Source organism: Myxocyprinus asiaticus, chromosome 31 (genome assembly GCF_019703515.2).
Source record: "Myxocyprinus asiaticus isolate MX2 ecotype Aquarium Trade chromosome 31, UBuf_Myxa_2, whole genome shotgun sequence".
In the NCBI taxonomy this organism is placed as follows: domain Eukaryota; kingdom Metazoa; phylum Chordata; class Actinopteri; order Cypriniformes; family Catostomidae; genus Myxocyprinus; species Myxocyprinus asiaticus.
In genome coordinates this window covers 39,748,305-39,775,462 of record NC_059374.1, presented here as the reverse complement: position 1 = coordinate 39,775,462, position 27,158 = coordinate 39,748,305, and the positions used below count along the sequence as shown (strand labels likewise).

The 27,158-nt window shown below is 38.0% G+C and overlaps 1 protein-coding gene across 1 annotated transcript in view; it reads left to right on the top strand.

Annotated features, from left to right (window-relative positions):
• Positions 1-1,046: 1,046 nt before the first annotated feature.
• LOC127422232 (paired box protein Pax-3-B-like) overlaps positions 1,047-27,158 on the top strand; it is a 32,250-nt gene continuing 6,138 nt past the window's right edge. Inside the window, exons 1-7 of the mRNA XM_051665589.1 lie at positions 1,047-1,628; positions 2,293-2,528; positions 4,443-4,569; positions 4,809-4,946; positions 23,732-23,931; positions 24,105-24,270; positions 24,365-24,555. Of these exons, the coding sequence (XP_051521549.1) occupies positions 1,547-1,628; positions 2,293-2,528; positions 4,443-4,569; positions 4,809-4,946; positions 23,732-23,931; positions 24,105-24,270; positions 24,365-24,555 (1,140 nt within the window). The 5' untranslated portion in view covers positions 1,047-1,546. The remainder of the gene's footprint in view (positions 1,629-2,292; positions 2,529-4,442; positions 4,570-4,808; positions 4,947-23,731; positions 23,932-24,104; positions 24,271-24,364; positions 24,556-27,158) is intronic.

Sequence of the window (27,158 nt, the reverse complement as noted above, 5' to 3'; positions counted from 1 at the left end):
GTTTTAAAATGCTGTATCAGTGTCTCAAGGGTCCGGCCTCTTTAAGGCGTTGATTTGACTTTTTAAATAAGAGAGAATAATCAAGTGTTTTGCACGTGAATGGACCCCCGTTTCCCCCGCGTGTTTCCCTCCCGCGTGCGCCCCATTGTCCCCGCGCGCAGGCAGAAAGAAAACATTTGAAGTTTCTTTTTAGCCCAACAAAAGAGCCACATGTCATTGAAGTAACTGTGTGTGTGTGTGTGTGTGTGTGTGTGTGTGTGTGGATCAGAGTCAGAACTGAGGAATTTTAATAACGCACTGTAAAATCTAATTAAATGACCTTACTTAAATGTTTCAAGGCAATCGGTTTGCATGCTTTTTCTAAGTACATGTACTTATTTGGCTTAAGTAAACCGAACTTACATTTTTAAGCAACATTAACCAGTTACAATTAACCTCTACTCATTGTTTTGATATACTTATTTAAACTGAGTTATAACGTGTCTTATACTGTAAAATGAAAGAAAAATGGCTTCAAGTTAACCAGAGGAAACACTAATCACCCTCATGGTGACTTCACAAAAATCTCAATTATCAACCAGCTACAACAAAACAACAACAATAGTCATAATAATTAAATCTATATACATTTTTAAACAACAATAATAATAATAATTCTACATAAGTTCCCTTGTTTTGACCAAACATACATAATTTATTCAAGCGCAAAGGCTTATGGGTATTCCACACAGTTGCAATTTTGTACTTGATAATTTTAAGTTTGTAGTACTCGAAGCTAAAGTTTAAAGAACGAATAAATTTGAGTTATGATTCCAAAATGTGACATTTCAAGTACTGTTTAATTAGGACCACTTAAATGTTTTTTTATTAATGCCAACTCTGGGATTTAGACAGTAATGGTAACTTAATTCAAACTAGTAAGAATAGTAAAAACCATATGCTTAAATTGAGTAAACTATTTTTTTCAAAATTTGAGATTACTATTAGTGTTTACAGTTTGAAGTTAATAATCTAGTGATAGTGATTCTCTCTGTACACAAAAGCAAAGGTGTTTTCGCTTTTCCTACGTGATATATGACCTCGTAAAGTCTCTGAAATATCTTCGATATGCACTTTGGCATGCCCAGAAAGCAAAAGTTTACTGCTTCAACCAATCAGCTCTCTGTTACGGGATCCTGAGAACCAGTCAGAAGGCGCTGTTCAAGTAATAGACAAAGAGCTTTTGGCAAAACTCATAAATGTCTCCGTATAGTTTGAGAATTCACGCACATCCTTAACACCTGTTAAAAACAATAACGCACCGAGAGCATAATTAGAACAAGGAGCACAAAAGAAGAAATTAAATCGGACTAAAAGGCTTTTTATTTCACCCACGACTATTTTGCTCTTTTTGCTTGAGGGATCAAAACTGTCGTTTGGAGCTTATATTTTGGGGGTTTTGAACGTGGAATATTTTCTTGTATTTTTAAAGCTCTTTTGGTCTTTCAGAGGTGTCCCCTTGTTCACTTGCCCGACGTAAATTTAATTAGCGGGCCGCCCTGGAGCAATGACCGCTTTGGCAGGGACCGTTCCCAGGATGATGCGTCCATCTCTGTCTCAAAACTATCGCAGTGGATTCCCGATGGAAGGTAAAAATGTTTTAAATACACCTTCAAATAAAACTGTTATTTAAAGTCAACTTTGGTGCCAACTGTAGTTGGCGGGATTTTTCTGTTGTGATAGATGAGAGAACGGACGCTTAACTAAAAACTAAGATTTTGCGACAGTTTGACAAAGCTCCGCATGTTTTTAATATATCCTAAATTAATTGATCTAAAATACTAATATTTTTGTATGGGGAAAAGAGTGACATTTTCAAGGTTAAATGTTGCTTAATGTGGTTCTCTGAAGAATTTATTTTTGGAACGTTGCTGTAAAAAAAAAAAAAAAAAAAAAAAAAAAACATTTCGGTTGTAAATGGAACCATTTTTAAAAGTGTAAAATGTAGCCTAATGAGGGGGTGCACAAGTCTATTTCAAAATTTAAATTAGAGTTGATTTTTGCCTATAAAACAGACTTGAACTGGAAAAGGTGGGATGTTTAAATGTTGAATTGTATAAACGCATGAGAAATGTCAGAGAATTAAATGCACATGTCGCAGGTTGTCCCCTTCAATAGAAGCCAGTTGTTTGGGATAGCATGATCTTTTAATTTCTTTCGTTCTTTTCGTCATTTGTTTGCTTTAGAGCCTTCGGGATGTTTAGGCTACATGTTTTTGCCTCTAACTGTATTACTGTCTCTCCACTTTTCCAGTTTCCACTCCGATGGGCCAGGGTCGAGTCAACCAGCTCGGAGGAGTTTTCATTAACGGTCGACCTCTACCGAACCACATTCGACACAAGATAGTAGAGATGGCCCATCACGGGATCCGGCCCTGCATTATATCCCGCCAGCTCAGAGTCTCTCACGGCTGCGTGTCCAAAATCCTGTGTCGGTACCAGGAGACTGGATCCATACGGCCCGGAGTCATCGGCGGGAGTAAATCCAAGGTGAGGCCCTCAGCAGTGTTATTATAGTTTTCGTTTTTCAATTTAGTTTTAATTTCTATTTTACATTCAATTTGTCATTCCAAATTAGTTTTAGTTTTCATTAGTTTCCACAGTTATTCTGTTAGATTTAGTTACATTTTCGTTTTCTCATTTTCAGTTTAGTTAGTTGTTATTGTAGTTTTAGTATATTTTTATGGCTGCCAAAGCTGAACGTTTACTGGCATCATTTAAAAAGTCTACCATCATTACATTTCTCAGGGCAGTCTTGTGTTACCTCTATCTAGCTGTATTATCATGTTTAATTTGGATTGTAAATGTTGCAAATGTTATAATACAGGGGGAATATGGCTAAAGTGACAAAGGACATTTAAACTTCATACCCACTGTATCCATATGAATTTCCTTAAATCATTATTAATCATCACTAAACTAATCTTTGGGTAGTAAGCAATTAAAGGGATAGTTCACCCAAAAATGAAAATTCTCTCATCATTTACTCACCCTAATTCCATCCCAGATGTGTATGACTTTCTTTCTTCTGCTGAACTCAAATGAAGATTTTTAGAAGAATATTTCAGCTCTGTAGCTGTGTAAATTTTAAGCCCCCCAAAAGCACATAAAGGCAGCATAAAAGTAATCCATAAGACTCCAGTGGTTTAATCCATGTCTTCAGAAGTGATATGATAGGTGTGGGTGAGAGACAGATCAATATTTAAGTCCTTTTTTACTGTAAATCTTGACATCAGCAGTCTCCTTGGTGATCATGAATTCAAGCTTGCACTATGTGAAGTCTACTATGAAGAGTAATCGAGCTTGAAGTCACGATTGTTCCTGTAGACTGCAATTTCAAGATGTACAGTGAAAAAGGAGTTACATTTTGGACTGTTCTCACTCAAAACTGATTAGATTACTTCAGAAGATGTGAATTAAACCACTTATGGACTACTTTATGCTGCCTTTTTGTGCTTTCTGGAGCTTTAAAGCTTTGCACTCTGTTGACTTGTGTTGTATGGACCTATAGAGCTGAGATATTCTTCTAATATCTTTGTTTATGCTCGGCAGAAGAAAGAAAGTCATACATATTTGGAATGGCATGAGGGCCAGAAAATGATGAGAGAATTTTCATTTTTTGGGTAAACTATCTCTTTAACTTTTTGAAGTTTTAAATGGATAATCTTACTTTGGGATGTGTGGCAGAGCTCATTTCATGACCACCAGTGGGAAAAGCAATGGTAAAGAAAATGACACAAAATGTTGAGGTGTAATGCTTGTTAATGTTACATTATTATTTATGATGTAAAAATGTATAAGATAATATAAAAATTAATTCCAAATACTTTGTAAATATTTTCTAGAGAATAATTTTCCCTCTGTCCCACTTAACTGCTTAAAAAATCTGTGATTTGGTAAAAAGAGGGTTCCACTTCCCAGTATTAAGCATTTCTTCATTTTTGTTTTTGACTCAAGTAGAAGACATCCTAAGCTTTCTTCAAAGGTATAATGGTAGGTTATGTGTGTTTGGATCATAATTAAAAGTGTCAAGAAATGGAACATTTCCAAAAGTGTCCCACTTTGCCCATATTCACCCTAGAATATCAAATGAACTTGAGACCATTTAATTTTTTATTTGAGTTAGTTTTGGAGTTATGAAAAAGTCTTTTAGTTTAGTTTTAGTTTTTTCCATTAAGTTTCAGTTTTCGTTAACTATAATAACACTGGCCCTCTTTTACTGCTGGGATTCTGGATAGGCCTATTTCCAAGGAATTTTGTGAGCAAACAAACATTAAATCAAAGCAACATGTCGATGTCAGATGATGTTATGACTCTGAATTTGAAATAAGATTCTTCGAAATTCTATCAGGCATCTTGTTGATTATTTTGATTTTATTGTTGTTTTTTATATATTATATACAGACTACATCTCCAGAACTGGAAAAGCGCATTGAGGAATATAAACGGGATAATCCAGGAATATTCAGTTGGGAAATTCGGGATAAATTGCTCAAAGAGGGGTTTTGTGACCGGAACAACGTACCCTCAGGTATGGTGTAAATACAAAGGTAAAATATCCTGATATTACAAAGCTCAGTAATAAAAAAACATTGGGCCCATATGCATAGAAATGTTTTAAAAAAGAGAAAAAAAAGTGGATATTAACGCAGTCATTTGTCTTGAAACTTGCAAAAAAATAATAATGTAATATCTCAGCTTGCTGCATAAAATCTTATTCCATGTTTTCACATTTATTGAGCACTTACACTTCGGTTCTACTCTGTACAGTGAGTTCAATAAGCCGCATTATGAGAGGCAGATATAATGCAAAATGTGACGAAGAGGAGGAGGATGAAGAAGACATTGAAAGGCAAGAACTGGCGCACAAGAGCGGACACCACATCAAAGGGATTTTAGCAGACAGATGTGAGTGGATCCAATAACCTTTTTAAGCCTTTGTATTAGTATCATACAGATATTACATGATGGCTTTAATCTGGAGTTGTTTCTCTAACAGACTGAATTAAAATGCTATATATTTTATAACAGTTTTATAAATTACTTGAACAGTTTAGGCCTGTGAATATAGCCTAATGGTGATTATTCGTGTGTAGGTGAAGGTAGCTTATCATACATAACTAAATTGGCCAACAGAAATTGTAATTAATGAATTGTGTAAAATTACAACACTTAAAACATGTGTGACAATTTGTCCTCATAAAATGTGACAACCTGCCCTGGTCTCCCCTATTAGAGGTATTGATCAGCGAGTTAACAAGAAATAAGTAATTTAAACAGCAGAAATTTAAATGACAGAATATAAAGAGTCTGCTGAATATTATGACCAAAATAGAATTTTTCTAACAAATGTATAAATGTCAATGTAGTCTACTAGTTTTTTAGGTTGAGTTATGTTTGTCCAGTTGACAATCCACGAGTGTAGATAAATATTATGGCAGCACATGGCACGTGGGGAGCGAGAGACAAAAGCAGGCAAATGAGTTAATCAAACACTGACTCACGAACACAATCGGCCACTTGAGGATGAACTTGAGTGACAAAAGCGCGCGAGTCTATTGAAGCCCGCGCTTCTGGCAGCAGCACGAGGACAAAAGCGTGCGCTCCCCATGCGGCCTAGCACTGACAAAAGGCAAAATGCAACTTTTTATCAAGAAAAAAGGATGCAGGAGACAAAGAACTCTGCAAATAGAAGGTCTAACGTGGTAGCGATGATGAATTATTCAACAAATTCCTTAGCTGGTGTTCTCGCTACTGTTTGTCAAAGCAATTGCATCTTGGAAAGTTCCTGTAGGGTCCACAAAAATGTTGTACTTGTTCATAAAGCAAGTAAATGATGACAGAAGAGAAATATGGTGGTCTAAGGACTACTTCAGTACAGCTGTCACCTGAGACAGGGGTGCAACTACACATTTGTTGAGGGGTATGCAACATTAATCTTGGTGCTATGTGCAATTTTTAATTTTATTATGGTATTTTTCAACAACCACTAGCTTGATCTGCACAAAATAGGTGTCGTTTTAAAGCTTACACTCATATCTTTACAATGAATATAGTTGATCTGACCAATTCTAAAATACTACTTTTAAAAATGCTGATAAATTAGAACTGTTCCATTTAAAAAAAAAAAAAAAAAAAAAAAAAAACGCAAATTTGTGATCACAACAATCAAATAAAAAAACCCTTAAAAAGATAAAAAAGATCACACAGCCATGTGTTATATATCTTTGGAAAGGTCTTGATTAGTAGAATATAATGAGCAAATTTGTTTTATTCAGAGACCAAACTACAGTGAGTATTATGGTGTGACATCCTCATGTACAGCTGAAGTCAGAAGTTTACATACACTTCGGTTGAAGTCATTAAAACTAATTTTTCCAACAATTGTTTATAGACAGATTGTTTCACTTTTAATTGACTATACCACAATTCCAGTGGGTCAGAAGTTTACATACACTAAGTTTACTGTGCCTTTAAGCAGCTTGGAAAATTCCAGAAAATGATGTCAAGTCTTTAGACAATTAGCGAGTTAGTTTCTGACAGGAGGTGTACTAAATTGGAGGTGTACCTGTGGATGTATTTGAAGCCAAGACCTCAGAAAAAACATTGTGGACCTCCACAAGTCTGGTTCATCCTTAGGAGCAATTTCCAAACGCCTGAAGGTACCATGTTCATCTGTACAAACAACTCAAGTATAAACACCATAGGATCACACAGCCATCATACCGCTCAGGAAGGAGATGCATTCTGTCTCCTAGAGATGAACGTAGTTTGGTGCGAAAAGTGCAAATCAATTCCAGAACAACAGCAATGGACTTTGTGAAGATGCTGGAGGAAACAGGTAGACAAGTATCTATATCCACAGTAAAATGAGTCCTGTATCAACATAACCTGAAAGGCTGCTCAGCAAGGAAGAAGCCACTGCTCCAAAACCGCCATAAAAAAAGCCAGACTACAGTTTGCAAGAGCACATGGGGACAAAGATCTTGCATTTTGGAGAAATGTCCTCTGGTCAAATGAAACAAAAATTGAACTGTTTGGCCATAATGACCATCATTATGTTTGGAGGAAAAAGGGTGAGGCTTGCAAGCCAAAGAACACCATCCCAAACGTGAAGCATGGGGGTGGCAGCATCATGTTGTGGGGATGCTTTGCTGCAGGAGGGACTGGTGCACTTCACAAAATACATGGCATTATGAGGAAGGAAAATTATGTGGATATATTGAAGCAACATCCTCAGGACATCAGCCAGGAAGTTAAAGCTTGGTCGCAAATGGGTCTTCCAAATGGACAATGACCCCAAGCATACCTCCAAAGTTGTGGCAAAATGGCTTAAGGACAACAACACCAAGGTATCGGAGTGGCCATCACAAAGCCCTGACCTCAATATGATAGAAAATCTGTGGGCAGAACTGAAAAAGCATGTGCGAGCAAGGACTCCTAAAAACCTGACTCCAGTTCTGTCTGGAGGAATGGGCCAAAATTCCAGCAACTTATTGTGAGAAGCTTGTGGAAGGCTACCCAACACGTTTGACCCAAGTTAAACAATTTAAAGGCAATGCTACCAAATACTAACAAAGTGTATGTAAACTTCTGACCCACTGGGAATGTGATGAAAGAAATAAAAGCTGAAATAAATCATTCTCTCTACTATTATTCTGACATTTCATATTATTTTTTACATTTTTTTTATTTTTTATCCCCTTTTCTCCCCAATTTGGAATGCCCAGTTCCCACTACTTAGTAGGTCCTTGTGGTGATGCAGTTACTCACCTCAATCCGGGTGGCAGAGGACAAGTCTCAGTTGCCTCTACTTCTGAGACCGTCAATCCACGCAACTTATCACATGGCTCACTGAGCATGACACCGCGGAGACTCACAGCACGGGAGGCTCGTGCTACTCTCCACGATCCAAGCACAACTTACCACATGCCCCACTGAGAGCGAGAACCCCTCATCGCGACCACAAGGAGGTTACCCCATGTGACTCTACCCTCCCTAGCAACCAGGCCAATTTGGTTGCTTAGGAGACCTGGCTGGAGTCTCTCAGCACGCCCTGGATTCGAACTCGCGACTCCAGGGGTGGTAGTCAGCGTCAATACTTGCTGAGCTATGGAGGCCTCGACATTTCACATTATTAAAATAAAGTAGTGATCTTAACTGACCTAAGACAGGGAACGTTTTCTACGATTAAATGTCAGGAATTGTGAAAAACTGAGTTTAAATGTATTTGGCTAAGGTGTATGTAAACTTCTGACTTCAACTGTATCTTAAAAAAAAAAGATAAACAGCATTTCCGTCACATTTTGGTTTATTACTTCATGAAAAATACATACGGTAAAGAAAATGACATATCACAACTTACAGCAGGTTATCCTGAATCAAGCAAGCCCTTACTCGACATCATACTTTGTAAATCCAGAGATATTCCTCAAAGAGTGTCCTGACGCTACAGACACTAGAGCTAATAGGGATCGCTATAGCAACGATATTCTCTGGGAGTGGTATTCTCACTGAAACATGACCCTTCATGTCATAGATGTGTCAGATCGTTCTCAATGGATCTCTAGAGAGTGTCAGATTCCATATTTGGACAATCCACGTGTCACGTGTTCAGTGTGTGTCAAAAATAGAACCAGAGCACACATACATGAGCTGTGTCCCAAATGACACACTATACACTTACAAAATATACAATGCACTTAACCGTATAGTGTATGAATTTTTTAAAGTGTAGTATTTTCCCAGATGGAACACTTAACGGTTTGTTACTACACGGAAGCATTCTGCGTATAACAGTTGACGGAAGTGACGTTTCAAGCGCATGTGATGTACTGCCACTAAGTTTAGCGCGTTAGCCAGCCTCAGTTCAACAAATGTATCTCAAACAACGTACATATTCACACAGCTTGGTGTGATGGTAAAGCATTCAACTTACATATGTAAGGTGCTGTCTTCACAGAAGTTTCACTAGCTGCTATGTTCTTCTTTATTTACAACTGTTTTGTCAGACCAGCAACGCAGCCAAGTAACTCCACCCCTTCCGCTATGTACGGCAAGCCGCAAGCTCTGAGTGCACAAAGTGTTCAACATTTCACACTCCGTTTTGATGCTTGAAAAAGTGCATCATCCAGGTACTTAAAGAATACTTATTTTTGTTGCAGTTTCAGTGTAAACATACTACTTGTACTACTTACACTACAAAATGACATAGAATAGTGCAGAAGTGTGCGGTTTGGGACACACCTATAGACTGCGCACAAGAGGGCGCTCAATGCACATTTTTGGGGTGATGGAATAAGTTGGCAAAGTGGGTCATATGGGAAGTAGTTGATATAATTTTAAGTATACACCGATCGGCCATAACATTAAAACCACCTGCCTAATATTGTGTAGGTCCTCCTTGTGCCACCGAAACAGCGCCAACCCGCATCTCAGAATAGCATTCTGAGATGCTTTTCTTCTCACAACAATTGTACACAGCGGTTATCTGAGTTACCGTAGACTTTGTCAGTTCAAACCAGTCTGGCCATTCTCTGTTGACCTCTCTCATCAACAAGGCGTTTCTGTCCACAGAACTGCCACTCACTGGATGTTTTTTGTTTTTTGCACCATTCTGAGTAAATTCTAGAGACTGTTGTGTGTGAAAATCCCAGGAGATCAGCAGTTACAGAAATACTCAAACCAGCCCGTCTGGCACCAACAATCATGTCACGGTCCAAATCACTGAGATTTTTCCCCATTCTGAATGGTTGATGTGAACATTAACTGAAGCTCCTGACCCGTATCTGCTGATTTTATGCATTGCACTCCTGCCAGACGTTTGGCTGATTAGATAATCGCATGGATGATTGTTGGTGAAAGATGGGCTGGTTTGAGTATTAACTGCTGATCTCCTGGGATTTTCACACACAACAGTCTCTAGAATTTACTCAGAATGGTGCCAAAAACAAAAAACATCCAGTGAGCAGCAGTTCTGTGGATGGAAATGCCTTGTTGATGAGAGTGGTCAACAGAGAATGGCCAGACTGCTTCAAACTGACAAGCCAACGGTAACTCAGATAACCGCTCTGTACAATTGTGGTGAGAAGAATATATTCCCAGAATGCTATTCTGAGATGCGGGTTGGCGCTGTTTTGGCGGCATGAGGGGGACCTACACAATATTAGGCAGGTGGTTTTAATGTTGTGGCTGATCGGTGTATATATACTGTATATATATATATATATATAGTAATATAGTCATAAACAGCAGCAATTAACTAAACATTTGCTTTAAAAACAGAAGGCAAAATCACTTTAACTCTGTGCAGGTAGATCAGTGAATCATTTACTGTATGTGAACTAGTTTATTTACATGAACTGTCCAAAGAACTGACTCACTAAAACAAATTGGAGTTCCCAACGCTTAATATAAGAGAATCGTTATTTTAATCGATTAATTTATATGAACTATCGGATCAACAATCAGGACTTAAATAACTTTTCCCAGTGCTATATAAGACAGAGAGGACCATTAAAATGAGTGCATTTAATAACTTTTTTGGCTCTATTGCTGTGTTCGCAATACAATATGAAAAATTTAAGTTTTTTGACGCTATATCGCTACTCGTTGGAAAATGAAGCCCATTACTGGAAAAGCAACACTACTGTGAAAATAGCTGAGCTACTGTCACGGTATAAAAAAGTAGTTAAATTGGTAGCGACGCTACTCCCCAACACATTACTGCCTTTTCTTACCATTTCTTTGTCAAGAGGTCTGAGAGATGATAAAAATGAAAAACGTAAATGAAAAAAGAGTCTATTTTTGCCTAGTCACTGCCTAATGGCCATCAACTGAAGTGACTCTCTGTTTTGATGTTCTATAATGATATTTAATGAGCTAATAGCTCATCTGTCCGTGACTAATGAAGGTGAACGTTATTTAAATGCCACGATGCCCTGCTAACACCACTTCAGCTCCCTAAATAATACTGATCATGGTTCCATGTCACACTTAATTATGAAGGGAGTTTATTAAAGGCTATTTCCCTCAATATGGTCCAGTGTTCTCCTCGGCTGTTCCTTCATGGCCCGGAGCGGTGGTCACAATGGGGGTGAGCCTCTCGTCATGCGTGCTGCCACAATGGCCGTCCGTCACGTTCTGCCCGTCTCGCCATCCAAGAAAGACGAGTCCCCAAGCCGATTAAATCAAGCTCTTTATTTGAACTTCACTTTCATCTGGTCAATGAGTCAAACACGCCTCTCTTTCTCCTTCGCTCCCTCATGCCCTGTTCTACCTCTTCTTCCCTTAGCCTGCGGCACATTTTTGGTTAATATCTGTGGCCCGTTGTCTGTCTCTTCCATTCCCACCAACCCCCCCAAACTCAACACACATTCCCCCTCTTTTGGAGCCACAGACAGCCAAGTTGGGTTCAGTATTTACACCCTTCTTTTGAATTGGCAACAGTTTGATTCCTGAACCCTTTCCTTCATACTGTCTCCATATTTCATCTTATAGACTAAAAGATGTTGGCCTGTTTGAGAGGATTCTGTTGCTTATGAAATCTCACTGTTAGCTATGCTCCAAAATTCATTCCTCAAAACATATAAGAGTGTTTTGTACATGATTTGGTGTATTGAACAGCGAAAAAGCAAGTTGCACATTTTATCAGGATGTACATTTAGAAATAATTTAAGTCATTGACGCTCCTATAATGCACACATATGCACATGTCACCAACATATGCAAAAACATGAACAGAGGCACACAAAAATAAATGCACACATTAATAGTCAAGGGAAGTGCCAACTGGCCCAGTGTGGGATTGTTTGTGTGTCACCATGGATTATGCAGTCAGCAGGACTTAATTTGCTCCAAAAGTCAATACAAACACACAAATACAAAAACACATGCACAAAAACATGCAAATGCACAGCCAGGAAGGAGAAGTCGAGAAAGGCAAATGTGGAGTAACACGTGGTGAAACACTCTTGTATGAACGTTTAAAGTATGCATCATTTACTTTGTCGCCTTTGGCTTGCTCACTGGGGGCATAAAGACAATAATTTTTAAGGCATGATTTTCAATCATGTTATTGATTTTAACCACACAATGAGGACTTTAAGATGTCACACCAACATTTTCCATATTCTGGTACAGCATAACTTTCTGAAAAGCTTCTTTGAGACGATGTGTGTTTTGAAAAGTGCTATACAAAAAAAAAAAATGACTTGACTTTGAAAGAAAGAAACGGGTATGAGAGGTTGTGGGGATGGACAATACGGGGAAACCCCAAAACAAAACCGTCTCCACTGTGTCCATTGTCAGGGTCAGCAGACTTAGGAATCTGTGTCTGCTTGCGTCAGGCCCTGAAGGCAAAACTATAATGTGCGTGTCTGTTAGCACACAGCGAATGAGAGATACTGTAGACAGACAGAGTTCAGGAGGGCTAATGCAGTAATTTATTGGATAGTTGATAAAGAACACTTATTATACAGCTTACCCAATTATAATTAAGTGCAGTTTCCAGGTAAATTCATACTTCTAGCGATTAAAAGGTTAATCTGTTAGAATAATAGGTGGTAAATTAGTGATAGCCTACAAACACTTGTTTGAATATGCATGTTTGTGTGTGTGTGCGTGTGTGTGTGTGTGTGTTTTCACTTGTCAAACAAACAGGGCAGTGTGAGGTCAATGCCGTTTAACCTCCAGTGAGCAAAGGTCACATTGGCTTATGTTTTGAGTGGCAGGTGACCACTTCCCATTTTAACCGTTTTCCCTTCAGGATAAAAACAGTTGTTCTGAGTGTTTATTAGTCATGTGTGTGTTTGATGTACCCCATACATAGGCCTATTGTGGTTGAAATAATTTAATTGCAAGTCATCTTTTCTAGTTGAAGGGATCGTTCACCCCAAAATTAAAACTGTCTTATCATTTACATCCTGGATGTGTATGACTTTCTTTCTTCAGCAGAACAAAAATTCTTCTAATTTTTTGGTATGCTGAATGCAAGTGAATGGGTGCCAAAATGTTGAAGATCCAAAAATCACATAAGTCAGCATAAGAGTAATCCATATATGACTTCAGTGGTTAAATCAATGTCATCACAAGCGATATGATAGGTGTGGGTGAGAAACAGATCAATATTTAAATACATTTTTACTATAAATTCTCCTCCCTGCTCAGTCAATCTCCACTTTAACTTTCACTTTTACAGTCACTTTCTTCTTCTTGTGTTTTTGGTGATTTACATTCTTAATGCATATGCACCCTACTGGGCAGAAAGGAGAATTTCTAGCAAAAATTTACTTAAATATTGATCGGTTTCTAACCCACACCTATCATATTGCTTCTGAAGACATGGATTTAACCACTGGAGTCTTATGGATAACTTTTATGCTGCCTTTATATGCTTTTTGGAGCATCAAAATTTTGGCACCCATTCACTTGCACTGTGAGAACCTACAGAGCTGAGATATTCTTATAAAAAAATCTGAATTTGTGTTCTGCCTAAGAAAGAAAGTTACACATCTGGGATGGCATTAAGGGTGAGTAAATGATGAGAGAATTTTCATTTTTGGGTGAACTATCCTTTTAACAAATCCAGTGGACACACTTTACAGAAGGTGTCTTCAATTACTATGTGCTTAAAGGAATATTCCGGGTTCAATACAAGTTATGCTCAATTGACAGCATGTGGCATTACTTTGATTACCGGAAAAATTACCCCTTCTTTTCTTTAAAAAAAGCAAAATTGGAGGTTACAGTGAGGCACTTACAATGGAAGTGAATGGGGGCCAATTTGTAAATGTTAAAATACTCACTGTTTCAAAAGTATAGCCACAAGATGTAAACAATATGTGTGTTAACATGATTTTAGTGAGATAATATCACTTACTAACCTAGTAAATTTATATCCAATTTTACAACTTCCTTGCATTGCCGATGTAATGTCAACAAACCCTAAAATGACTGTAAAAATTTCGATGTAAACAACTTTACAGCTCAAATAATACATTTTAAAAGAAGAATTAATGTAAGTGTTTTTATAAAATTATAAGCTTCATATTTCTGCTTTTAAACTTGGCTCCATTCACTTCCATTTTAAGTGCCTCACTGGGACAATTCAAAATTATTTTTGTGGTAATTAACATTATGCCTCAGATGCTGTCGATTGAGCTTAACGTTTATTGAACCTGGAATTTTCCTTTAAGCATTTGATACAATGTAATTATTGTGTACATAACTGTTGTTGCGTTGTACTTATATTTAAAGTAACTGCATTTAATTACATCTGTAGTTACACTGTTAACCTTACCTCTAACCCTAAACCTATTCCTACTCCTAAACCTACACATACAGTACCTCAACCTCGTTAGCATCAAATGTAAATCTTGTAAGTCACTCGCACAGAAAACACAGATTCTCACACAAATGCAAGCAAGTCAATGCAAATCTGAAATAGTTATAAATAACAACTCTTCCCTCTTCCCTTACATATACTGTATACGTGTAACAATGATGTTTTTTTCTTGCTGCCCTCAATTTTATGGTGTGTTTTGCTCGCAAGTAATATCACATTCTTGAGCTTCGATGATTATTTAATTCTACCATACGACTGCAAATGATTTACATACTACATTAGCTGTCAAGAAGTCTTTCTCTCTTGTAGATATACCACGTTAAAAATCACAAAAATAAAATGGCTAATTATCATTTTAATTATAATTTAATTGCAGTGTATACATATTGTAATAATGAACATTTCAGGGTTTGTTTTGCGCATGGGGATCTGTTTAGAAGTGTCACTTTCAGTGCAAGTCTATGGGATATTTTTTCACCAATTTGATCAGCCACCAGTCAAAAATCTTAAGTCTGATTGTTTAGAAATGTACTAGCAAACCTCTCCTCAACAAGCCGCATGATTTGAGTTTTCAATCACGTCTGTAGAACCAACGGTTTCGAAAAATACTTAACCGTAAGTATAAGCAATAGTAAACACGATGCTTGCTTGATTACCGCTAAAAAGAAGCGGTAAAAAAAACAAACAAACAGACGAAACGCACATGTGGCACTGAGCAGAAACGTGTGGTTTTTTAGGGCAGCTGCGAGGGTCACAGTTGCTTTTTAACAAGTCAAGTCCTCCCTCTGTTTCTCTCTTTTCCTAAACGCTGGGGGGCAGATGGGCCCATGAGCTGTCACTCATCCTTTCTGTCTCTGGCATCTGTTAGTTCTCTATGTACTGCTTAATGTAGTCAGGCAGTCACTCAGCCAACCCGGGCGATGAAAAGGACTCGTCTTGCTCTCCCCTCGCAGAAACGCTGCATTTGTTCCCAAGCTTTCTTTTGTTCTATTCTTTGTCTTTCTCTTTTGCTGTTTTTGATGGCGAGGGGGCATGTCATTGGCTCAATTAGCCCTCTTCATTACCTGCCCCCAAGAGAACTGGAACACTCACACAAACAAAACACACGCAAACTAAGAGCACTACACATTCACACACACGTATGGTTTTACCTTGGACCTCTGCCATTTGCCCTCAACCAAAGCTAAGTGCCTGCTGGTTACGCGCTCACTATTCCAGAGTATTAATGAAACTTTTTAGATGGATTTTTGTGTACATGAACGCATGAGGTAAATGTGCTTGGGGTGATATTTTGGGATGGAATATTGAATTTAAGAGGAGATGGAAAGAAACGGCGGATGTAGATGCTTTTAGTAACCACACCGTTTACATAGCAGAGAGTTAAAATATCTAAGCAAGACCTTAAAAGACATATTCACACACATATACCCGCTGAAATATCTGGCAAAATAACTCTGCTATACTCGTGAGCTCTGACTAGATACTTGAGCTGTTTCATTTCTATGATGTTTGCGCTCTGTGTGTTTAGAAGCCTGTGGTCTGTATTTCTGGCCTATATTCCCAAATAAATCCAGTGTTTACTGTTTACTCCAATAATCTCTTTTTATTTAAATTGCATTGCTTCTTATTCAATCGGCAAAATTATAAAAATGCAAGGATTTACTTATTTGCTACCGTTAAAGTAGTTCTCATATTTACATTAAAATTTACCCATGTGGCAGATGCTTTTATCTAAAGCAATTTACAGTGCATTCAAAGTATACATTTGATCAGTTTGTGTGTTCCCTGGGAATCAAACACATGACCCTGGCATTGCAAGCACAAATGTTGCAAAATGGAACCCATCTCATATAACAACCTTGTCTCATAAAGTCACGTTAATATACCTACGCAAATAAATTTTTACGTGGTTCGTTGAATGCAATGTGGCAGTTTCCTGGTGAAATGAACACTAGAGGTGCTACAACAACAATGACTTTTACTCACTTTTACACAACTCACAAGTAAAATGTCAGATTATAAGTTCATAAACACTTACTTTCCACTCCGTTCCTCACAATGCTATCTTATGACATCTTAAATTTTTTACTGTAGTGCATGACTTGTGGCAATACATTTTAATGTTTGCATTACATAACTAACTACATTTACAAGCTTGTTCAACACTATCTAAATTGCGCAGTAGCTCAACTGCATTTTTCATTTCACATTTGCTTGACACCATCGTTTCGGTTTAAGGTTTAGGGTAGGGAGGTCGGTTTTGTTGATTTAAAACTAGAGCATTAACCTTAAAAACCTAATCTGTTTGGGAGAAAATGTAACTCGCTTTTGGCGCCACACAGTGGACATTTCACCTCGGAACTGTCATGATATTTGTAAGAAACTATATCATTTGGCAAAAATGTCGCTACAGTCACATAATTTTCATGAGATCAGGCTACATAGATCACTCGTTATTCTACTCGCATTTCTTGAATCTATCAGAATAGGATTTCAATGGATCTTGAATCTTTTAATTGGCAGTATCAATGTCCAGATCTGAAGTTTCAGGTACTCTTGAGCTTTTCTCAGTGGGTTTTGAATAGATTGAGCACTTGAGCACTTAAACCACAGCCCACCCCTTTCTCATTCTACCCCGCCACCCACCCACCTTTGCCCTTCTTTATGCCCCTTACACCCCCTTCAGGGCAGGTGATGGCCTCCACTGAGGGCGCTGGACGTCATGACGGATTCCACAGATGGAGCGTGCAAATCAGTCCAACAAAGAGCAGGGGGGAGAGAGAGAAACAGAGATACAAATAGCTCATTGTCTGTAGACAGAATGAAAAATAAATAAATACAAATGTCCCCTTTTTTTTATATATTTCCAATGGCAGGAATAAAGAAACCAGCATTTCATTTTGGAATGTATAATTGTCAAGTTATTCCATGCTGATGATCAGTTTTCCACATGGATCTGTGTCCCCCTCAAGCAAATCCCTGTGAAATTGTAGGAATTTCCCATAATTCTCACCGAGTCTTCATGGGTACAATAGCTTATTTTCTGTTTTCTGTTTTAAGCAAGACAAACTGCATTTGACAGCTTTTTTTGCAAAGTAATAGCCTATACTTTCATTTATTAATTTGTCTGATTGCATTTATTTATTTAATAAAGTTAATTAAATGAGTTAATATTTGAGAGAAAATTCAGAAAATGCTTAAAATGTGACTTAGAACTCAAGTTAAAGGAATGTTGTAGGTTCAACACAAAATCAACAGCATTTTTGTCATAATGTTAATAACCACAAAAAAAAAAAAAAAAAAGCTTATTTAAAAAAACAAAATGGGCAAAAAAATCTGGATTACTTTTGACCTCATTGACTGGCCCCAATTCACTTCCACTGTAAATGCCTCACTTGGACGAGTCGAAATTATTTTACTTCTATGTCACAAATGTTGTCAATTGAGCTTAACTTGTATTCTTGGAACTTGTATTCCACAGTATTTCTCTTTCATCCTGTTTTTCTTTAACCAATTTGCTCTTATGAGTTTTATATTACCTCCTGCAGTCAGGCTCAGGGGGTAAACAGCTGTTTGCGTGCACACATGTGTGTGTGTTTTATTCTTTGGAACCACTGTATCTTTTGACAGGGTCTAAACTGTTGCACTGTTGTACTTTTCAGTTACTGAGACGAAATAAATACAGCAAAAACAGCGAGGAACAGCTGCATGACATGAACAAAAAATATGAGCCTGATTCTCTGGCCTTTCAAAAAAAGATGTGAATAAGCTTTTGTAAACTGTTACAAGTCATGTGCTTTAGTAAGAGTGTTTTGATGTCATAAGATAGCGTTGTGTGAGAAACGGCAAAAAGTACGCTTTTATGATCTGATAATATGCCGTTTTACTCATGATTTGTGTGAAAGGGAATAAAAGTCATGGTTGTTGTTCATTACTCCAGGAAACTGCTGCAGTACGTACAACGAGCCACATAAAAATACATTTTCTAAAACGTAGGTAAAGTAATGTGATTCTATGAGACCAGGTTGTTACATTTTCTAAAATTTTCACCTACCACAAAGTAATTTTTTTAAAACATTTTTAATCCTCCTATGGGATTCATAAATGAGCCCTAAAGATCAAAGGTGTACTTAAAAAAAATACAAAAATGATTACAAAAAATTATGATGATGATAATGATACCCTTTTTTCTTCCCTGAAGTAATAACAATAAAAATACGCACTTCTTTTGGGATTTTATGCTATTTTGATCTTATTTACATGTACATTTCTCAGTGTTACCATTGATTTGTATATGCAAATAAGAAAATTTATGAAACTTTAGTACAGTAAAAACCTACACTTCTATAAGTTGAAACATGAAGAAAATATAAGAATGTGGCATATATTGGAGGCAGATTGCTGCCATTTGGTGAGTAAAATATAAATAACATGATGTTGGGCCTCATGTATTCAGATAGAAGACAAAGGCAGGCCTAACACAAGTCGAAAAACCTAACTCAGCCCCCACACATTCCATGTCGTAAATTTTACTGATAAAAATCGCGCCAATATCAAACAAAGGGAGTCCAAAACAGACTACAAATCCAGGAAGCCTTGCTCACTAAAGGATCAAGCTCTCAACTCCTACTGGATGAGGCACACAACAGAACGTCCCTCAAACATGACATCATCAGGACTTCAAATAATTCTGAAATGCTTCCAGAATTTGCTTCCAGCGACTTAGTTCACCGAATACGGACGTAGCTTTTTGCTACTCTCCGGTGCAACCTCGTGGCACAAGGAAGTAATGTCCGTCTTGAAATTGTAGCCATACAATCTCCATCTCGCTGGACGAGTTGAGATTACTCTGTGTTCAACCGAACACTCTAACAGATCCGAAGGAGACCGCCGAGCAATTCGCATCTTCATCCGTTTGCCTACTGAAGTGAAGAGATTAAAGATTTCTCTTCCATCTTCAATCAAGTCGACATTTCTGAGTTCTCCGCCAGCCCGCCGAGAATCAACAGCCGTACTGCCCGCCGACAGAGCGAGGAAACGGCCTCCTGTCATCACCCGAGCCTCAAGGAACCGGGTCAAAGTTAAAGGACGGAGGAAAACACATTCTACCTGTGTCCTCATGCGATTCAAGTAAGAGGTTTACGTCTGGGCAGAGATAGAATATTATAGTGTGTTATCCTTGTGTTTCAAGGTTTTTGCTTGTACAGTTTACGGACCGCCATGTCCGCTCATTATTAATACTCAGGGTATTAATTATCACAAATTTGTTTTGCTGTATTGTGGTCCTACCAAATTGGATTGTTGTGCATTTTCGCCATCGTGCGTGAGACAGAAACTGAGTTCATTCATTAGAGTCAAATAACGCAGGACTTTTACGAGCCCCGCTCGTAAAACCGCGTCTCTGAGTGATGAACACGGCTGCTTTCTCTCTAGCTATCGCGAAATCAGCTTTCAGGCTCTCACTTAATAATCTCTCTCTCTCTCTCTCACTAACCACACTGACACACACACACACACACACACACACTCTGTCACACACACACCTTATGTGTTATAGGATTATATTATTTCCATATCTAATCATATCACTGTTTAGTTTGTAGTTGTAAGTCTGAAGTTTATTGACTGCATTGTATTAATTATTAATTGATATTACTGCATAAATAAACTTTGTTTATATTATAAAGAGAAGTGTTTTGGTTTGTTTTGCATACACCTGTGTCATGCTGATGGGATGTCAGTGCTCGGATTCAAACCTTCATTCATTGTTTTTCCCCGAAAATTTATATTCTTCGGATGTCGATTTTCCTAAGAAAACAATCTAATATTGAGACTGTTTTACTATTTGGTTATTAGTCCCTGATTTCAGGGTGGTGCCCCGTCAATGTTAATCCTTATTAATATTCTATTGATTTTTGATAATTGATAATTATCTTTGATTGTTGAATTTGAATGATCAATAAGCTAATGTTAATTTTAATTAATGTTTCATCGATGTTAACAATTAACGATTATCTTTGATAATTGTTGATTTTTTTAAAGGATTAAAAAAGCTAACATTGATTCTCATCAATGTTCTATTGATTTTAATAATTAGTATTTAATTATTAATAATTAATTATTGCTAATAACCAAACTTGCTCCTAAACGTAGCACACTACATTTACTGGAGCCCCATATGAGGTTTTAATGAGTTAGATCCAATTAATTAATTTAAATATTAATTAATAACTCAGAAATAATTATTAATTATTAAATAATTAATAATAAATAATTAATAATAAATAATTATTAATTATTTCTGATAGTAACACTGATCTAAACAACCAGTAAAGCCCTACAATGACTTGAAAATTATGTTGTGACAAAAATAGCCAGTAGATGGCTGCAGGGTCTCCTGAACAGTAAAGTGTTTTCGCCATAGTGCTGCTACAGAATGAACTGTGAGCAAGGCTCGACGAGGCCACATTTATAACTAAGGTTGCTTTCACACTAGCACTTTTGGTGCACACACGAGGTCAAATGATGTCAAAGTTCGGTTCGTTTGGATAATGTGAATGCAGTTTTCCAAACACCAGGTGTGCACCCGAGAACCGCACCTGGGTCTGCTTGAAAAGGTGGTCTGGCGTACAGTTCATGTGAACTCCGGTATGGTTCACTGCTGATATGAATGCAGTTGTACCAATTCGCTGAAGTGAACCGCTTGTGATGATATATAATTTGCATCTTTGCATGCTCGCGATCGCAATTATTGTGGTATAATGCATTTCTCATACATGCATTCAATGCATTCGCTGCAGACACACACAAGTGTTGTTCTGTGCATGTCAAGTTTTCGTGGTAAATCCAAAGAGACAAACTTTAATACTTCACTTAACACAGTGACGTCTTCTCGAGTTGTTACCTAGATACAGTGGTAAACAGCTGCCACTTGTATTCACGTTGATGATGTAATTGAACCACAGTTCGGACACAAATAATACGATGTGAACAGAGACCAGCGGGGGCAGCGGGAGGGGGAGGAAATAAACTCTGGTTCGGTCCAAGCAATCGAACAAAGTGTGAAAGCACCCTAAGAGCAGTGGAAAAATTTCTTTGTTTCCATAACAGAAAGATGCAGTGTTTTGTCTGGAAGGTGAGGCAACTGCATCTAAAGAGTAAACTTTTCCCACAGTGGAAAAGGTATACTCATACATTGGAGTCAGTCAAAATTTTTTCTTGATCTTTTTTCTGTGTATGTGTGTGTATGCATGAGTGTGTGTATTCTGCATTCTCCCTTCTGACTGTGTTAGTCTCATGCATTTATTTCTGTGTGTGTGGGTTATGATGGTTGTTCTGACTTCTGGCTGTTTTAGTCTCACCCATTTATTTCTGTGTGTGTGTGTGTGTGTGTGTGCGTGTTCTGCATTGTGGGTGTGTTATTGTTTCATCCTCTCATTTCTGAGTGTGTATGTTTAGCATTGTAGCTGATTTATTGGTTTTATTTGACCAAAAAAAAAAAAAAAAAAATGTTTTTATAGTCTCACCAGTTAATTTTTACGTGTGTGTAAGTGTGTGTGTGTGTGTGTGAGTGGGTGTTTATGTTTTGCATGTTTGGATGTTTTATATACTGTACTCACCCTTTAATTTATGTGTGTTTTTCTGCATTGTGATTGATTTATTGACTGGTTTTGACAGATCAAATAAAAAAAATAGTTCTGTGTTATGGTCTTTCCCATTCATTTTCAATGGATGATCAATTTTGACCGTGAAGGCAAAAGGTGCAGCTTTTTTTTTGTTTTGTTACAACCACATAGGTTTTTACAGTTCACACTTGGCAGGTTTGGTTCAATTAAAACGAACTCTGGTGCGATTGCTCTGTTAGTGCGGTTCATTTGAACAAGAGTGAACGCTGCCATCCGAACCTTGGTGCGCACCAAACAAGCAGACCGAGACCACCTGAATAGTGGGTCTCAGTCCACTTCCAAATGAACTCTGGTGCGGTTCGACTGATATATGAATGCAACATGGACCAAACACGTCTAAACGGACCAAAAACGGGAAGTAATTTGCCTAATACTGACCTCAAGCATACCTGGTTCTTCTCATCATAGGAGCTATGTTGCCCATTACAGCTCGGTACAGGCGTCGGAACCGCCGTCAGCCGTCCTTGCAGCATATCTTCTTTTGTGTGTGCAACGGAGGAATTCCTGGCGCTGTTTTGACTCCTTTACACATTTTATTAGCTCTTCATTTGTTCTCAGCTGGTAAATATTCCACCATATTTACATATATAAATCTAACGAGCGCATTTCGCCCAGCAGCCAGCATTGTTTTGGATGTTCGGCAAGTTCCGTCACAAAATATATGCCATAAAAGCTGTCCAATTAGGTTGTGAATTTTTCCTGATGCCTTTTGTTTTGTGAACCAGGACTAAATGTATCATTTTCTTTTTTGGTCCAGAGTAAGAGGACCAAGAGAACCGAACTACAAGTGTGAACACACCCTTAGACTTATCGAATCATGCCCAAAGTTTGTGTGTATGTTCAGATGGCAAGTGGAGAAAAAGTCACTAAGTCTTGTACCGCTCAGATAAAGGAAACTATTTTTATTAAATCAGCAAAAGTGGGGGGGCCTGGGTCGCTCAGTGGTAAAATACGCTGGCTACCACCCCTGGAATTCGCTAGTTCGCTAGTTCGAATCCCAGGGCGTGCTGAGTGACTCCAGCCAGGTCTCCTAAGCAACCAAATTGGCCCGGTTGCTAGGGAGGGTAGAGTCACATGGGGTAACCTCCTCGTGGTCACTATAATGTGGTTTGTTCTCGGTGGGGCGCATGGTGAATTGAGCGCAGATGCCACGGTGGATGACGTGAAGCCTCCACATGCGCTATGTCTCCGTGGCAACGCGCTCAACAAGCCACGTGATAATACGCGCGGGTTGACTGTCTCAGACGCGGAGGCAACTGGGATTCGTCCTCCGCCACCCGGACTGAGGCAAAATCACTATGCGACCACCAGGACTTAGAGCGCATTGGGAATTGGGCATTCCAAATTGGGAGAAAAAGGGGAAAAATCCCCCAAAAAATAAAAAACAAAATAAAAAAAAATAAAAAAAAATCAGCAAAAGTGATTCCAGGTCAAAAATGAACGAAGACCATAGGAGGGTTAAAGTAAAATAATAATACATTTATTTCTGGCACACTTTTACCTTTTAGGATGTCACCAAAAAAAGGTTTGGTCAGATTTAGCTAGTCACTAGGTACATCTTTTAGCAAATTTGTCCTTAAAGTATACAGGTACCTAGGTTAAACACCTATGCAGAACCATAAGCAGAGCTTTTTTTGACATTATTCTTTGCATTTGTGTTTCAGCGAGTCCATCTGATGAAGGTTCGGATTTGGAGTCAGAACCTGATCTGCCACTGAAAAGAAAACAGCGCCGCAGCCGAACCACCTTCACCGCCGATCAGCTGGAGGAGCTGGAGAGAGCTTTTGAACGCACACATTACCCTGATATATACACCAGAGAAGAGCTCGCACAGAGAGCAAAACTCACAGAAGCACGAGTACAGGTACACACACACACATAGGCAAAAATGTACTATAATATAATGAAATATTTGCAATTTATGTTACTTGTAAATAAAAATGTTACAAAATATATGGATACTTTTGAATGGCAGTTCATGGAGAAAGATGCTTTTTGCCAGCATAATGGTGTAGTAACAGTTTTCTCTTTTCTCAGGTGTGGTTCAGTAATAGACGAGCTCGATGGAGGAAGCAAGCAGGAGCAAATCAGCTCATGGCGTTCAATCACCTGATCCCTGGTGGATTTTCATACCCAGCGATATCCAATATCTCCCCGTATCAGCTGTCAGAAAGCCAATACCCACCCACTGGCATCTCTCCTGGTAAACAGAGAATTGGCAATTAAATTAAGCATTGCAATTAACATGTATTTCAACATATTGAATGGGTGATGTATTCTGTAATCATTGTTTTCAGATTCAAGTTCTGTGCACAGACCTCAGCTCCTCCCCCCGCCCTCAAGCATTCAGAGTTCTGGAGGGGCAGGCCAAGAAGGCGGGGCTTCCTACTGTCTCTCCAGTCGGCATGGTTACGTGGGATATTCGGAGACTTTTGGACCTCACAACAGCCACTCTAACACTACCATCAATAATGGATTATCTTCTCAGGTAATAAAGGGGCACATACAACTTAAAGTAATAGTTCACCCAAACATTACAGTTCTGTCAATGGATGTTTATGATACTTTTTGGTTCTTTTTCAAGCTTTAAAGTGAGTTATCATTAAATGCTACTGATATTTTCATCTTAAGATGAACTGTTCCTTTAAGCTATATTAAAAGAATCAGTTATCCATAATTTCGACTCATCCTTCAGTTAAAAAAAAAAAAAAGACAGAAAAAGAGTTCTTGCAAAAGAAGCTTAGCATGAAAGCTGTTAGTTACGCAAATCACAGTATTTCGTAGCATAACTATAACAAGTTTAGTAAAAAAACTAAACAAAAAACAATTGCATTATATCAGGTTACTTTCGCTTTCTATCTGTGCAAGGATACCAGGAAGGGGCACGAAAGAGACATTAGTAACTATATATAAGGACTCAAATGCCATCAAAAGGTATTACGCCGGTATCGCATAGCCAGAAGTTCATTCACCTAGAGAAGTAGTCCCCACTCAAAATGACAATTAAGACAACTTTACAGCTTAATTAAAAATATATTTATTTAGTTATTCATGTAAGTACTTTAATAAAAATATGTGCTTCACATTTGTGCTTTTAAACATTTGTGCCCGAAACATACTCTGTTCAAGTACATGAACAAAGTATGTGCACAATGTTTGATGCCATGTGTTGTTGCGTTCTGAAATGTGTCAGACCGCAGGATCATAACACATCGCAAGTATGCGTTGCGTTCTCAGCGTTGCCACAAGGGGCACTATAGCAGACATTAGTGTGAACCGCACGTTTTTACGGTGAGTTTTCTCTTTCAAGTCAACTACTTTCATGGTAGCGCAACAGTTTGAAGAGAATATTGCTAAGCAAGTAATTTAAATACCTAAATAATAACATGCAGTTTAAGGCAAAGACTTTTGAAAGTAACTCTGTTGCCCCCTGAAGTACCGATGTTTGTTACCACCACAATGATGTAAAAATGCACGTTAAGCATGTTCAACCAAACCGCGTATTGGAAATGCAGTTGCATACTTGCGTAAAGTATTTTTCTGGCCTTTGGTTTCCATTTTAAGTGTTTTACATTAAACATGCTTTTTGTTTACAAACTGATGGCCAGTTCGAAATTAACAGCAGTCCACAGATTGTCCATAGTACTTCAGTTGTATTTGAAGTACTAGTCCTTTGAGATCGCTTAATATTAATAACAAAATTTGAATTTGAATTTAAAAAATAGTGACAAATAATATTGCATTTTCTGGTTAAGTCCATAAAAGGTTAAAATATCCAGTTCAAAGGAATTTTGTTGAAGGTGTATTAGTTGATACCACCTGTTCACCCACCATTGAGTGTCAGTTTAATGGGGTCTTCTGGCTTCTGTTGAAACTATTACACACTTCAAGACAACACATTACGTAGATAAATTCCACCATCTCAGGTCATCCACAGGCCATTTTTCACTCGGTTATCTTTCGCTTTTAACTGGAACAGAGAACACACACCAACACGAACACCCCCCTCTGTGTAATAGATAGGAAGGCTGACCCCCATGTGTTTCTCATTTGTTAAAAGAGCACACCAATGCCTCAAAGGGACACATTTGTCAAGTACTCTGACAAGCTTTGACGGATGTAAATGTACAGTATGTGTGTTGTAGTATGGTTCCTCATTTTTGCTGTCATCATCCAATGTGTTAATACTTAAATAATTTAGTTAAGATTCAAAGCATCCTATCGCACCTATTAAGATGTATAGAGTATAGTTTATAATTTCAATATAGTATAGCCAGTATAGTTTCAGTTTGTGTCTTTTGGAGTGTCTTTGCATTTTTAGTGGTGCTTGCTGTGGCAACAATCACTATTGCTCATGCTTGGAGACGTGAACATGAACTTTGAAAAAAAGAAAAATATTAATTTATATTTTTCCATGAATTTATTTATATTTAGCTGCATATATTGCTAAAAATAAAATAACTTATTTGAATAAAAAATATTATAATACAAATTTAAATAAAAACATAAATAATAAAACAATATAACACATAATATAAATGATAAAATGATAATAATAATAAATTAAATAATAATAAAAAATATTAATATAATAATTTATGGGGCCTGGGTAGCTCAGTGGTAAAAGACACTAGCTACCACCCCTGGAGTTCGCTAGTTCACTAGTTCAAATCCCAGGGCATGCTGAGTGACTCCAGCCAGGTCTCCTAAGCAACCAAATTGGCCTGGTTGCTAGGGAGGGTAGAGTCACATGGGGTAACCTCCTCGTGGTCACCATAATGTGGTTCGTTCTCGGTGGGGCGCACGGTGAGTTAAGCATGGATGCCGCAGTGAATGGCATGAAGCCTCCACATGCACTATGTCTCTGTGGCAACGTGCTCAACAAGCCACGTGATAAGATGTGCGGGTTGGCAGTCTCAGACGCAGAGGCAGCTGGGATTCATCCTCCACCACCCAGATTGAGGCAAATCACTATGCGACCACAAGGACTTAAAAGCGCATTGGGAATTGGGCATTCCAAATTGGGGGAAAAAGGGGGAAAAAAATCAAATAAATAAATAAATGTAATAATTTATACTGGGGACAGTGCTG